Consider the following 16,546-nt stretch of genomic DNA (forward strand, 5'->3'; position numbering starts at 1 on the left):
TCTGTGGATGAAATATGTGCAGCAACGCGTATCTCAGACCATTTACCGGTTCTGTTTACAACCTCCATCCCTTCCGCAGGAGTCGAATCACGTGCCCCTGCGCGTCGTCTGCGTTCGATTAACCCCTTGACTGCCTCACAGTTCTCTGATGTTTTTAATGCTTCTCCGATCTGTAAATTAGATGTGAACTGTGCTTTTAATGCTGATGAGCTTATCTCCATGTTTGACTCGACATGCACACTAATACTGGATTATGTTGCTCCTTTTACGCTTAGACGCACCAAAGTTCTATCAGAGCCGTGGCTCAATGACTGTACTCGTGCTCTCAGACGCGCTTGCAGGCGTGCAGAGAGAAAATGGAAAAAGGATAAACTCCATGTCTCCCTAGAAATCCTTCGTGCTTGCCTTTCTGACTACCAGACGGCAGTCAAAGCAGCCAAAACAGAGCACATTTCTCTGTTAATCTCCAAAAACAGCCATAAACCTCAGGTTCTTTTTAATGTCCTCAACTCTATCATTAATCCCTGTGATGTTTCTTCTATTGTCCCATCGACTACTCTCTGTGATAAGTTTCTTACATTTTTTATTGAAAAAGTATCTGCTCTTAGGCTAGCCCACACTAGTGCTACCCCAGATCCTGCTCCTTTTCTGTGCCCTGCTGTCCTCGACCACTTTGAGCCTGTATCCCTCTCTTCTCTCTCGGATGTAGTCATGCACCTGCGGCCGACAAACTGCACCTCAGACAGCATTCCCTCTCGCCTTCTCAGAGATGTTTTTGATTCAGTTGGAGCAAGTATTTTATTACTTTTAAACACCTCTCTTAGCTCAGGATGTGTCCCAGCTGCCTTCAAACATGCCGTGGTTAAGCCACTACTTAAAAAGAAAAATCTCGACCCCTCCATTCTCGCAAATTTTAGGCCCATCTCCCAGCTACCTTTTTTATCTAAAGCCCTGGAGCGAGTAGTCTACGCCCAGCTGCAGTCTTTTTTAACCATGCATGGAATCCATGAAAAGTTTCAGTCTGGCTTCAAACCCATGCACAGCACTGAAACAGCCCTTTTAAGAGTGTTTAATGATCTGCTCCTAGCCGCCGACTCAGGTAGCCCAGCTGTCTTGGTGCTGTTAGACCTGACAGCTGCCTTTGACACTGTGGACCATAGCATCCTGTTGTCACGGCTTGAACAGTCTGCTGGCATCACAGGCTCCGCCCTTGCATGGTTCAGGTCCTACCTGACAGACCGTAGCTTCTCGGTACAGCTAGGTGCCTTCTCCTCTGCCAAAGCCCCTCTTACCTGTGGGGTTCCCCAAGGCTCAATTCTGGGCCCCATCCTTTTTCTACTGTACATACTGCCCCTAGGTTCAATTCTCTCTAAACATAATATTCCCTTCCACTGCTACCGACGATGTACAGATATATCTGCCTCTCAAAGCAAATGTCAAACACTCACTACAGTAGTTGATGGACTGCTTAACAGAGATAAAATCCTGGCTGAGCAAAAACGTTCTCAACCTCAACGAGAGCAAGACTGAGGTCATCTTTTTTGGACCCCAACCTCCAGCCTCTCCGGTTGATATTCTGGGCTCTCTCAAAAAAAACATCCTCCCCTCGGTCATGAACCTTGGACTGACCTTCACTAGCACTTTTAAATTCGACAAGCAGGTCAGCACCGTAGTCAAATCCTGCTTTTTTTAAATAAGACTATTGGCCAAAACCAAGTCGTATTTATCTTTTAATGACTTAGAAAGGGTTATTAACGCCTTTGTAACCTCAAGACTGGACTATTGCAACGCTCTGTATGTGGGTATGGACCAGGCCTCAATTAAACGCCTGCAGCTAGTCCAAAACGCAGCTGCACGTTTGCTGACTGGCCACAAAAAGCGTGACCACATCACCCCAATTCTGGCCTCACTACACTGGCTTCCAGTTCGGTTCAGAATTGATTTTAAAATCCTTTTATTTGTTTTCAAAGCACTAAATGGGCTGGCTCCGGCCTATATAGCCGAACTCCTCCAGCGCTAAGCCAGAGCTTTAAGGTCTGCTGACTAGCTGCTGCTGGTAGTGCCCAAGACCAGGCTTAAAACCCGAGGGCACCGAGCCTTCGCAGCAGCTGGCCCTAGGCTCTGGAACACTCTGCCCCTCCATGTGAGGTCGGCCCAGACCCTAGGGGTTTTTAAATCTACACTAAAAACACACTTCTTCTCTCTGGCCTTCTAGTTAGAGCGGAGCACGACTCCTGACTTTTCCTTGTGTTTTTTATATATATCTGTTGTAATTTATTGTCTTTTATTGTGATTATAGTAATGTGTTTTTATTACATGTACAGCACTTTGGCTCGACCAAAAATCGCTTTTAAATGTGCTTTATAAATAAAACTTGATTTGATTTGATTTGATTTAATCTGATAAAAATGATTGTATGAACAAAATTCCTCTACCTTTTTCAGAATATTCCTATCTTGATAAAAAAGTATTTCTTTCATTCATTGGAGAGAAGCATTTCATCATTCATTTGGAATGGCAAGCCCCCGAGAATAAGGAGAAGTGCCCTTCAAAGACCTAAAAAACTTGCCGGCCCTACCCAATTTCATCCACTACTACTGGGCGTGCAATATAAAAGCAATGCTACAATGGATGAAGGAAGTTGAACCTGGCAATGGTGAGGCCTGGGTACAATTGGAACAGGCCTGTAGCCCACTTAATCTACGTTCCATACTATGCGCTCAGTCCCGTCCTTCTTTACCTCAATTCAGCTCTAATCCAGTGGTGTATCACTCCGTCAGAATTTGGTCGCAATTTAGAAGGCATTTCAATTTGCAGACAACGTCGGTACATTCTCCACTCAAGAATAATTACAACTTCCCTCCCTCCCTCTCTGACTCTACTTTCGGGATATGGGACACAAATGGGATTAAATCCGTTCGTACTTTGTATGTAGATGGGAAATTTGGATCATTTACACAACTCTCAATTATTTAATTTACCACAGTCTCACTTCTTCAGATATCTCCAGATTAGACACGTTGTTAAGACAAATATCTCTTCTTTCCCTGACATCCCAATGAACAACGCAATTGATCATATTCTCTCACTATCGCCGGGTAGCAAAGGGCTAGTCTCTCTTCTCTATAATAGTATAAACAATATCATTGCTTTATCTCTGCAACATGCCAGGAGTCGTTGGGAGAATGACATTGGTGAGGAAATGGCTGACGATCAATGGCAGAAAGTGCTTGACTTAATACATACCTCTTCCCCATGTGCTAGGCATAGATTGATACAACTCAAAATTGTTCTGAGAGTGCACTTTACCAAAGCAAGGCTGGCGAAGCTATACCCTGACCTAGACCCTTCATGCCCTCGCTGTAACAGTCAACCAGCAGATCACATTCACATGTTCTGGTCCTGTCGCAACCTCAGCTCATTTTGGGGCAACATATTCATTGCATACTCTAAGATTTTTCAAAAAGACATCACACCCAATCCTGTATGTATTTTATTTGGGCTCACCCCTGAAACCGGCAACCTTAGAGGTAAAACTCAGGCAGTCATAGCATTTACCTCCTTGATTGCCAGGCGCCTAATTCTCCTGTCCTGGAAGGATCAAGCACCTCCCAATTGTATTAGATGGATAAGAGACACTATGCACTTTCTTAAACTTGAGAAAATCCGGTACACTCTAAAAGGCTCTGTGCAGAAGTTTACAAAGATTTGGGCCCCCTTCCTAAATTATTACGATAGTTTACAGATCACCCTAAACCAGGATGACTAGAGCAATAGTTTGTGGCAGCAGCAGGATCAAATATAAAAGTCAGCCGAATTAGTATTGATACTGCAAGGAGACGTATTGTGTGAAGAGAAATTGAAGATGTTGTTTAATTGGTGATATATTTATGATCCACGTCACATATTCAGTTTCGGTGGCAGTTCTTCCAGTTTGTCCAAAGGTCTTCTGATCAGGGCTCTATAAATAAAGAACTACGGCAGATGTGTAATATTTAATGCAGCCGAACCGTGTATTACAATGCCGTTATGTGATGACTTTCAAAGCAAGCACACTCGGAATAAAGTATTCTTTTCTTTTCTTTTTAAATGTTTTCGGATTTCACATCGCATAAACACCATATCCCAACGTGCATTGCGGCTAAAACATCCAATCACCGAGCTTCAACCATAGCTGAGGATCTTGGGTAATAAGTTCAGTGGGTGTGTATTTTGAAATTTAGTTCCTGACGGATGGCAAAAAAGCCCGATATTATAGAATTAAACAAATAAATAAAAACAACGATAATTGTGTGTTATTGTTGAGTAAATAATAGTGTGTTATTTAGAAAAGAATAACAAATTAGAAGGAAAAAAAGATTTAAAAAATACATATTTCAGTATTCTGAGCCCCATTTATTTTCCTCACGGACAGCAAAAAAAGCACGAAACATACTACCAATAGAAATACATTGCTTTTAATATTGTTCTGTGTGACACGAAAAAAAGGGAAAATCGTGTTGGTGAACACGAAATGCCGTGAGACTGGGTTGTATATTCACTTATCTGCAGCACTAATGGAAGCAATTTGGGGTATGGTATCCTTTTCCATTTTGTGTTGCAAGTTGGTTTGGCTTTGTAGTTCCTAAGGCACAAAGTGTGTGTGTGTGTGTGTGTGTGTGTGTGTGTGTGTGTGTGTGTGTGTGTGTGTGTGTGTGTGTGTGTGTGTGTGTGTGTGTGTGTGTGTGTGTGTGTGTGTGTGTGTGTGTGTGTGTGTGTGTGTGTGTGTGTGTGTGTGTGTGTGTGTGTCTGCGTGTGCGTGTGCGTGCGCCATGTTAAGATGATTTGAGAATTATGAAACCGGTGAGAAATAGAAAGAAGAGTAGAACATGATTGTTCTTTATAAAGTGTAACACATTTGTATGCGCGTTGTTGTATGAGGTGGTTTAAAATGTTCCATTAAACTCAGCTCAGCACATCTGATTATTGCAGTGCTTGTATAATAAAATAAATGTATATCCTTAACATTTTAGATTCATGGTCTGTTGTGTTCCTTATAAATGAAGGGTCCTTGGTGGTGTTTATTGTAAGTTTGGGACCTGCGTGAGACACCGCAGTTCTCTGAAGCTGAAAAAGTCTGAGTTTCACTGATGTGGATAAAGCTTCTTGTATAAATAAACTGCAACAATTAAATGTATAAAATAATTGAAAAAACTCTTGCCTCATCCAGTTAGCTTTAAAATACTGTAGACTCCCCCTAGATTGATTTCAAACTTGAGAAGTTAGTTTTCTAATGCAATGACTCTTAGAATTCCTAAATATCCATCTTAAATAGATTTTAGTAGCATAAATTGCTTAAGTTCACTAACATCTGAATACTCTCTTTTGTGCTGCTACTGTGTAGATGGACTACCCATGATGCATTAGGATATGTTTGTGTGTATGGTCATGCAGGTTGGCCAGCTGATCAAACAAGCATCTGCCAAAAGCAATCTGAAGAGAGTGACTCTGGAGCTGGGGGGGAAGAACCCATGCATTGTGTTTGCTGACTGTGACTGTAAGTAAACAAAACTAATATACATAATAGTAAAATGATGAATCAAATGCAACATGAACATGTTTCAGCATGCACTGGAGGCACTTCACACCTTTGCACCCTCAGGGGTTTTACCACATCACTACTCAGAAATATTGAAATATGAGGCCTGTCATGGCTCATCTTTCATATGTACAATTAACCTTTTTTGTGCCATTGCTGTCATCCGACAACTGTAAGTTGACGATCTCAGTGACTGTCTCACTATCAAATACATTTTTTGTAGCTCAGGGGGCTGCAGAGATCCGGTACAATACAGCCACTACTGCACCACTCACGTGTAATATGATGATACATTGGCCTGATTACTTGTTAGTTGACTGATAAGCACAGTCATACCCTCTAAACAGCACCTGATAACAGTCCGGTATTTATTCTTGTTCCTACCAATCAGCTTGAAGCATCCTACATGTACATATATTGTAAAGCAACCAGCATTATGTTTTTCTCATTCAGTGAAATGTTGAATCCAAATCTGCACATAACAACTACATTTTTTTTAATGCCATGCTGTAGATATCATTGAAGTAATTTCCTCAGTATTTTTGTCTAGAGATTTAATTAGGTTTTAGTTTAATAGTGTATGAGCATTGACAGGTGTGACAGTTAGAAAGTCAGAGCTTAATACCTGGGGATTTTCCCCCAAGAATGGTGACAAGTTCCTCTTGTGCCAAACGAAGACAAATTGTCTAAGAAATTGTCTACTTTAAGAATATAACACCCTCCCAGACTGATGATACTTCCCAGAGTAGAGAAGGTCTCAATGCATTCTGAAGAATGTTGGAGTTACGTCAAAATGGTTGTTCTTTATTGCTCTTGTCCTCTTTGTAACTGTGTGTGTGTGTGTGTGTGTGTGTGTGTGTGTGTGTGTGTGTGTGTGTGTGTGTGTGTGTGTGTGTGTGTGTGTGTGTGTGTGTGTGTGTGTGTGTGTGTGTGTGTGTGTGTGTGTGTGTGTGTGTGTGTGTGTGTGTGTGTGTGTGTGTGTGTGTGTGTGTTTGTCTTCATAAGATTCAGGCACAGCTCTGATGTGTATGTCATCTGCTTTCACTGTCAATCTGAAAAAGAGCTTTTGTGTAGCAGTTTTGTTCAAAAATGTAAAAGTGATAGTTCTGATCAGTTAGGGGGTGTCATTGTTTTATTGTGGTACCTGATTTATCAAGGAATTCGTTCAAATATTTCCTTTAATCGTGTATTAATAATTTGCATGCACAACATGTGTTTTTTCTTTTCTTAATGATTGTCATTGTGTGTGTGTGTGTGTGTGTGTGTGTGTGTGTGTGTGTGTGTGTGTAGTGAAGCTGGCTGTGGAGGAAACCCAGAAAGGAGCTTTATATAACCAGGGTCAGTGCTGCACAGCTGCATCACGTGTCTTTGTGGAAGAGAGTATTTATGAGGAATTTGTGCATCGCAGCGTAGAAAATGCCAAGAAGATTGTCATAGGAGACCCGCTGGACCCCCAGACATCACACGGGCCACAGGTAGAACTCACAGCAAACCTTGAGTCAACAAGCAACATCCTTACTTGTAACTGTTTTTTTAAACAAGTTTTGAATATGACATTGACATATTATTGCCTCTTAAAGGGGCCATGTTATGCTCAGTTTCAGGTTCATATCAGTATGTAGTGTCTCTACTGTGACATGTCTCCATACTTTAATGTTCAAAAAGCTCTTTATTTTTCTCATACTGCCTGTGCTGCAGCACCTCTTTTCACCCTCTGTCTGAAACCAGAGCCCAGTCTGCTCTGATTGGTTAGCTCAGTGGTTCCCAACCTTTTTCAGTCAGGCCCCCCTTGGGTAATTGGAAATATTTTCGAGCCCCCCCTAACCCGGTTCCCACCAAGATTGGTAGAATTAATTGTATATAGTTATACAAACTATAATTTTATATTTGATTATGGATTGATCATGAACAAAAGTGCTTGTATTGGCAGATGATCCCGTGCCACTGTGAAATAATGAGGCCTAACTGAAACAATTACAAATACTGCTTATCGATCTGGTACTTTAACAGTATTTTGATTTGTTATTTTTGTTATCTTCTAAGGGAAAAACGGGGGGGTTACGTATTGTAACCCTAGTTATATAAGCACAGGTGGAGCCCTCTACTGGACTCTATGGGTACTACCCTATACTATGCGAGCATTCACCTACTGAGACATCTATAAATGTAGCCGGCCCCTCGGGGCGGGCCTACCTGAATGCGTGCGCAAGCCCACCGTATATAAGGCGGCCAAGCCTCCTGACTGTCATCCTACACCCTCTTCAGCGAGCAGCATAGGACAGACAGGGCCCCAAGTAGAGGGCTCCGCCTGTGCTTATATAACTAGGGTTACAATACGTAACCCCCCGTTATATCTTACACAGGCTCCGCCCTCTACTGGACTCTATGGGTACAGTGGGTGGAGCCCTGATGCATAAACGCCCTGTCGTCCAACAACATCGACCCATCACACTGCCCCTGACCGGCTTTTGGTTAAGAGCCACTGCACCGCAACTTCTTCTCCTCCGGTTGTGACCGTGGAGAAGTCGGGGCCGCAGTTTACTTGGCTGGTAGAGCACACTCAGACACGCTTAGCTCGTGAAGAGTGTGCATGGCTCTCCCCGCCTGCCTATGGGCGTAGTCTGCCTACATCGAGCAAAAATTCCCAGATACCCCACCTGCTGGTGAGGCATGGGATTGCTCTTCTTCCAATTGACCGCAATCCACTTGGATCAATTGGGCTGTGTTTGCCTCTTCCCTGGACCTGGCCATGACTATGAGGTCGTATTACAAAACCCTCGTGCCATGGTCGTGAAGGGGCTGAAGTGCTGTGGCCACACATTTGCTGAACGTGCGTGGGGATAGGGAGTAGCCAAACGGTAGTCTGTTGTACTCGTAGGCTACCCCCCTGGAAGGCAAAACACAAATACTTTCTGTGCTTTGGAGCAATTTTCGATATGAAAGTAAGCATCCTTCAGGTCGATGGTTGTGAACCAATCGCCCGGCTGCCCTAGTTCCAGTAATTGGTTTACATATGGAACTTTTTGCAGGCAATGTGCTGATTCAGACTGCGAAGATCCAGAATGGGTCTGAATTCTCGCACGCATTCAGGTAGGCCCGCCCCGAGGGGCCGGCTACGTTTATAGATATCTCAGTAGGTGAATGCTCGCATAGTATGGTTAAGAGGTAGTACCCATAGAGTCCAGTAGAGGGCGGAGCCTGTGTAAGATATAACTAAACAAATTGGAAACAGAATTAACATTGATTTATTTCATGTATAGTGTGGATTATGGGCTGCTAGCACACAAAACATAGCTGCAGTGTTGGTTGTAACTGTAGATTTACTCAAGTACTGTACTTATTTTGAGGTACTTAAGTATTTCCACTTTTGCTTCTTTGTAATTCTGCTCCACTACAGTCCAGAGGTAAATGGTGTACTTTTACACTACATGTATTTAAAACATTTAGTTACTTTACAGATCTGGATTAATGATGTGAAATATAATCAACTCTTAAATCAGACTTTAATCACACCTGGAGTAAATTCACAAGCTACCCTGCGCAGACTGCGTGGGGCCTCACCTTGCTGAGGGGTCCTCATATTGCGGACGATCTATGCTTGAATGCGGCGCAATTAATCTTATGCGCAAATGCGGCGCAATTATGCGCTCCACAGTTTCAGTGTCCCCGCTGCGAGGCTCCGGCGCTAACAGTTCTAACAGCTCCGGCGATCCACTAGCCCCCCCCCCCCCCCCCCCCCCCCCCCGTCAAAGTTCGCGACACATGTGTGACCAGGAGGGCCTCATGAAACACCTTTGCGTGGGGCCACACCCCCCCTGCAATAGCGCTGCCCCCCAGGTAGGGAACCACTTAGCTGGCAGACTCTGTTGTAATTGGTCAGCTGCTTAGAGATGTCCCGCCCCCTTAACCAGTTTGTATCTTTCTTACAGTGCAGACGCTTTTCTGCTTGCTCTTGCCTCTGCTTACTTTTTATGCTGATTTTCCTATTCTTATTCTCTGAAAACTTCGAGCAGCGGCTCCTGGACATTAACTTATCACTGGGACAGTTATTCATCGTAAATAGACGGAGGGTTTCAGCCATATTTCAACATTTTTACGACGACCTCAGTCTTACAGTAGCGTGGCCTAGCAACAGCTAAAGCCTGGTAGGCTACTGCATGCTATTTAGCTTAAGCTAGTTGGTAGCAAAATGCCTCCGTTCTCTACAGATGACTTCCACAAACTTCAACAGAAGATGGCTGTGTTGGAAATGAAAATGCAACGGTTGGAAGTTAACGTGGAAGTGAATGGACTATGTTGTGGGAATAACACCACTTTACCAGTGTTGCAAGATAATGGAAAAGGGTATGCTAACTCACAGCTAGTTAGCAGCTACAAGGTTTCCATGGAACAGGAGGGCTGTGTACTGGGTAATAAATCTACAAGTGGTAGTCCTCCCTGGAACTCTCTGGGTGCAAAGCCTAAGAGTAAATCATTTCCATGGGATTTGGGAGGACGAATAACAGGCAGAGCCCAGCGCTCTGAAATCTGTGATGCGACCGGCTGGCCTGCATTGTTATCACCCAGGAAGAGTGCCTCTTCAACCCCTATTCATACTAGGAAACAGCCGTGGACAGCTGCTAAAGGGAGAACTACAAACAATCCTCCTAAACCACCAAGTGTGCCAATCCAGAACAGATACGCTCCGCTGACCGAGAACCGGAGATCTCTTTCTGATGACCTGGATAACCCGTCCTCTTCACACAGCAGGGTAAGGACCAATAGCTACTCCAAAAGTAAAAGGCTAGAGGGAAAGCTAACGGCTGGGCCTGAAACTCTGATTGTGGGTGATTCTGCTGTAAGAGATGTAAAAGGTCTGTGTAGTAAGAACAACACCAAAGTACTCTGTTTTCCCAAGGATATGGTCTCCGACTTGGCTGAGAAGATCCTGCATATTGGGGCTGAACATCCGACTGTGAAGAATGTGGTACTACATATTGGAACAAATGATGTTGTGAAACAACAGTCAGAAGCGCTGAAAGAAGACTTTAAATGTCTGTTGGAAACTGTCAGCTCTCTAAATGCGGAGGTGTTCATCAGTGGCCCTCTACCGCCAGTCAGAAGAGGAGTGGAGAGATTCAGCAGACTGTTTGCATTGAACATGTGGCTTTCAGCTGCCTGCACTGACCATTCTGTCCATTTTATTGACAATTTTAACTTTTTCTGGGATCGCAGACATCTTTTTAAGGCAGATGGAGTTTGCCTGAACAAGTCAGGAGTGAAATTGTTTATCTCTAACATATTCAACTGCCTGCGTCAGCAATCTGTTCCCTCTGCCAAGGACAAGCGGCAAGAGGAATCAAAACAGGAGAAAGACACAACACATTGCGCAGAAAACCCTGAAGAAGTATCACTGCACCCGCCTGAGGAATGTTCTGATTATGGGAGACCTATGACACAAATGGAGGAGTCTCCACTGCCCGTCACCCCCCCTGTCAACGCCTTGGAGGATACTCTTCATTCATCTCCCAGCTCTCTCTACTCTCCGCTCACCCTTTCACCCTCGCCCTCCCCCCTGGAGTTCGATGACCGCATGAAGGCGAGATGCAGGGTTGGCAGCATGTCCTTTACCCCCGCCCCTCAACGACGCCCACCAAAATCACCGAAGCAGAGACGCGCACCATCTCCCCCGTCTTCATCACTGTGCCTATGTCAACCACCTCCCATCCCTTCAAGAAAGCATCTGCAGTCTCCGAAGCCTGATAAGGATGTGTGTGTACAAAACGCAACAAACTTTTACTGATATGTGCTGGGTCCAGGCTCAAGGGCATATGGCACTCTCAACTCTTTCCAGCACATGCCGGGGCCCTGCCTGCCAGTAGCTTTGCCGATATCTGTGTTGATAGGTAATAGATTAAGAGCGGTAAATCAGCTTAGAAACAGGAAGTGCTCAAACGTTTGTGTGAGGTTATCAAATTTAGCAGTGATTCCATGTCAGCCACAGCTTGTCACAAAATGTTTTACTGATAGTGTATTTAACAAACTTAAACTAGCTTTATTAAATGTCAGGTCTTTGGCAGGAAAAACATTTTTAATCAATGATTTTATCACTGAGCACAATCTCGATTTTATGTTTTTAACGGAAACTTGGATTGAACAAAATAACAGTGCAGCTGTTCTTATCGAATCAACCCCTCCCAACTTTAGTTTTATGAGTCAGGAAAGAATGCATAAGAAAGGGGGTGGAGTTGCTATTTTGTTCAATGATTCCATTCAATGCAGGAAGACATCTTATGGGGACTTTGCTTCTTTTGAATATGTGGCCCTTCAGCTGAAATGCTCCTCTCAAGCTCTGTTCCTAAATATCTATAGACCACCCAAATACTGTGCAAGCTTTTTTGAAGATTTTACTGAACTGCTGTCTATAGTGTGTATTGACTTTGACCGTTTAGTCATTGTTGGTGATTTTAACATCCATGTTGACAACCCCCAGGACAGAGGGGCTAAAGAACTGTTTTGTGTTCTTGATAACTATGGACTGACTCAGCATGTGGCGGAGCCCACGCACAATAAGGGGCACACTCTGGACTTAATTATCTCAAAGGGTCTGAATATCTCAAAGGTTGTGGTGACTGATGTTGCACTCTCTGATCATTCCTGTGTTTTCTTTGAGAGCTCTATTTCTGTTCACAAAAATGTTCAGAAAGAGGTAACTACAAAGCGATATTTAACTGAAAATACTAGGGAAATGTTTACTCATAATTTCTCATCCACACTTGCCCCTGCTAACATCTCAGTAAATGAGCTAGTAGATCATTTTAATTCAAAAATTAAAAATGTTATAGATACCATTGCTCCAACTAAGGTAAAGGAAGTGATTAGCAAGAAAATATCTCCATGGAGAAAGGCCATGACCGTGAGAACAGAAAAAAGAGAGTGTCGAAAAGCTGAACGTAGGTGGCGAAAAACAAATCTCCAGGTTCACTTTGAAATCTATAAAGAGAGACTTGGCCTTTATAATTTGGAATTGAAAAACGCACGACAGTCTTTCTTCTCTGACATCATTACCAAAAACAAAAACAACGCACGTGCCTTGTTTGCTACCGTCGACAGACTAACTAACCCCCCAGTGTCAGTAGCCTCTGAATTTCTATCCACCAGGGCATGCAATGATTTTGCCTCCTTCTTCACTGACAAAATTCAGAAAATTAGACAAGCAGTCAGTGCCTCTACATCAGGTACAGCAAATGTTTTGTCCCTATGTCCACCTAATATCAATTCAAACACCATGACACAATTCCATCAGATTAATGGTAAAAACTTAGAGGACATTATTCAACTTCTGAAATCCTCCTCCTGCTGCCTTGATATTATTCCAACAGGATTTTTCAAAGATGTTTTTCCTTGCATGGCCTCAGATCTACTTCATATAGTAAACACATCTCTTCACTCAGGTATTTTTCCAGAGGCCCTGAAAACTGCAGTCATTAAACCGCTCTTAAAAAAGAATAATCTAGATGCTTCAGTAATGAACAATTACAGGCCAATATCAAACCTGCCATTTCTAGGTAAAATCATTGAAAAAGTAGTATTTCAACAGTTGAGTAACTTCTTGCATTTAAATAACTGTTTGGATGTGTTCCAGTCAGGATTTCGTCCAAACCACAGCACTGAGACTGCTCTTGTAAAGGTCTTCAATGACATCCACTTAAACACAGACAGTGGCAGAACTTCAGTGTTAGTATTATTAGATCTCAGTGCTGCATTTGACACTGTTGACCACAACATATTACTAGACCGACTAGAAAACTGGGTGGGACTTTCGGCAACAGTTCTAAATTGGTTTGAGTCCTACTTAAAGGACAGAAAAAACTTTATTTCTATAGGTAAATACACATCTGAGTTGACAAATATGACATGTGGGGTACCTCAAGGCTCCATCTTGGGGCCTCTTCTCTTTAACATCTACATGCTACCACTGGCTCAGATAATGAAAAACAACAAAATAAGTTACCATAGCTATGCGGATGACACACAAATTTACGTAACAATTTCACCAGGAGATTATGCTCCAATTCAAACACTGAGTAAGTGCATTGAACAAATCAATGACTGGATGTGTCAGAACTTTCTCCAATTAAACAAAGATAAAACTGAGATAATGGTTTTTGGAGCCAAGGCAGAACGTATAAAAGTTAGCGCTGAGCTTCAGTCTGCAATGTTCAAAACAACAGATAAAGCCAGAAATCTAGGTGTAGTCATGGACTCTGACCTGAGTTTCAACAGTCACATTAAAACAGTTACTAAATCAGCCTACTATCACCTAAAGAACATATCTAGGATTAAAGGACTAATGTCACAGCAGGATTTGGAAAAACTTGTCCATGCTTTTATCTTCAGTAGACTCGACTACTGCAATGGTGTCTTTACAGGCCTCACTAAAAAATCTATTAGAAAGCTGCAGCTAATTCAGAACGCCGCTGCTCGAGTCCTCACTAACACTAAGAAAGTGGATCACATCACTCCTGTTCTGAAGTCTTTACACTGGCTTCCTGTGTGTCAAAGAATAGATTTCAAAATATTGTTGCTGGTTTATAAAGCTTTGAATGGTTTAGGCCCAAAATACATGTCTGACCTACTGCTAAATTATGAACCATCCAGAACCCTCAGGTCTTCAGGGACTGGTCAGCTTTCTGTCCCCAGAGTCAGAACTAAACATGGTAAAGCAGCATTCAGTTATTATGCTCCGAATATCTGGAACAAACTCCCAGAAACCTGCAGGTCCGCTGCAACTCTTACTACTTTTAAATCCAGGCTGAAGACTTTTCTTTTTGCCGCTGCTTTTAATTGAACTATTCACATCTTAAACTGCACTGTAACTTTTAACTTTTATCCATGTATTTTTTCTTTTAATGTTTATTTTATTATCTTTCCTTTTTAATGACTGATTTTAAATGCCATTTTTAAAATGTCTTCCATTTTTGTAAAGCACTTTGAATTACCTTGTGTTGAAAGGTGCTATATAAATAAACTTGCCTTGCCTTGCCTTGCCTTGCCTTAACCACGTAATCATGTACAATGTGTTTGAGCGCTAGCCAATAGAAGCGCAAGTGTTACATAGTGATTTCACTACCTCTGTGCTGAACGCCCAACATTTTAACTGATGCTAACCTTTTCATTGATAACGCAAACAAAGGAAATTCCCCCTGTCTATCTCTTTCACTTTGTACTTGCCTGCCTGTTTCTGGCTCCAGATTGACCGAAAGCAGTTTAACAAGATTATGGATCTGATAAAGAGTGGGAAGGAGGAGGGAGCTAAGCTGCAGTATGGAGGAGCAGCTTTGGGCGAGCACAGCCTCTTCATTCAGCCCACCATCTTCTCTGAGGTCAAAGACCACATGCGAATTGCCAAGGAAGAGGTACGTGTTTCGTTTCAGATATTTTTATTAAGCAGAAGCATACATGTATCTCACAGTAAATACAGAGCTAAATCCCAGATCAAATGCATGCTAAAGGGTGATTGAAAATGTTTTCTCTCACTGATTGTGCTGTTATGTTAAATGTTTGATGTTTGTTTTTCATGTATTGTGTCTTGATATTTGTCTATGTTGATGTTACACATGGAGCTGCTGTGATGCAAGTCAAATTTCAGACTTGATCTGACCAATAAAGTATTATCCTATCATATCGTATCGTATACAGCCATAATACAGATTTCTGTGGGTGGATATCATGCTTCTCTTTTTCACAGCATAGAAGACATACAGAACAGCAAAAAAAAGAAATAACATGATATGACAGGAATACCAACATACCAACACAATGGGAAAAAACAAATGATCATAAAAAAGTGTATATTTATATAAATATAAAACAAATTAATGAAGTTTTACTTTAGAGTAATGGAACCTATGTATCATTTTAAACTGTATTAAGCAGTGCCTGGCATTAAGGGGATATTCACATATTTCAAGAACTTGTCCCAGATGTCCTCGGTTATTTTGTTACCAAACTCTTTTTCCATGGTCTTGTAGTACATCATATATAAATGAGACTGCATGTCTCTCTGCTAAACAGTCTCTCAGACAGTGGGGTCAAGCTTGTCAGGTATTGACAGGACACAGTACAGAGAATTCTTACAGAGGGCAGGGTGTTATTTATGTGCAGGTGTGCGTGAAACAGGTAACACATTGTTGCTGCTCTGACAGAGATATCCTTAGTGTCTTTCAATAGTAGTAGAACAGCGAACATGAAATACAAACACAAACTCCGTCAAAAGTCTCTGAAGCAGCTGTTAAAGCTACTGACATCCGATCCAGCGGCAATCAGCTGATGATTTCATCACAAACTGAAGTTGTCTAACTTGACATCCCCCTCACACACTTCCACTCCGTTTGCGTGGAGGGTCCGCCACATTAAGTGCCATTCCAATCCAACATGTGTGGAGGGGGGGTGTGTTATCAAGCCCTCCACCAGCAAGTCTGAAGCCATGAACACTATTTCGTGTTCGTGTACACCTGGTCGGCATGAGCAAACAAAATCCATATCAAATAAGTACTGCAGAATGAAGAAGAAGGCTATGAGCAGCAACATACTCACAGCATTAAATATGACTTTGATTTGACTTGGAAGTTCTGAGGAACATCACCGAGGTGTACCATGTTGTCTTAGAGGGCTAAACAAAGTACTGACTTTAACTGAAGGGTGATGTGCTATAAGGAAAATGCTCTGTCCTCCACAAGTCGAGATCAAGTTTGTCTGCCACAAGAGAAATCTGGAGGTTTTATGGTTTTCTGTGGCATTTATCTCATCAAATCAGCATTCCTAGTTGTTTGCCAGAATGTGCAAGCCTTGACTTGGTAGAGTATGCTTTCACTTTTCATTAAAACATGCTTTGACAAACAAACTGAATGTTTGCAGTTGAGATAATGGAGGCTGATTACTTTACATGCTGGACCACGTTAAAGTATGCCCATGCCTCTGATTAAA

At 42.4% G+C, this 16,546-nt stretch overlaps 1 protein-coding gene across 1 annotated transcript in view; it reads left to right on the forward strand.

Annotated features, from left to right (window-relative positions):
* aldh1a3 (aldehyde dehydrogenase 1 family, member A3) overlaps positions 1–16,546 on the forward strand; it is a 74,912-nt gene that overhangs the window by 37,942 nt on the left and 20,424 nt on the right. The window contains exons 8-10 of the mRNA XM_034141016.1: positions 5,434–5,536; positions 6,869–7,053; positions 14,812–14,976. Coding sequence (XP_033996907.1) covers positions 5,434–5,536; positions 6,869–7,053; positions 14,812–14,976 — 453 coding nt within the window. The remainder of the gene's footprint in view (positions 1–5,433; positions 5,537–6,868; positions 7,054–14,811; positions 14,977–16,546) is intronic.

This window comes from Trematomus bernacchii, unplaced genomic scaffold (genome assembly GCF_902827165.1).
Source record: "Trematomus bernacchii unplaced genomic scaffold, fTreBer1.1, whole genome shotgun sequence".
NCBI lineage: Eukaryota > Metazoa > Chordata > Actinopteri > Perciformes > Nototheniidae > Trematomus > Trematomus bernacchii.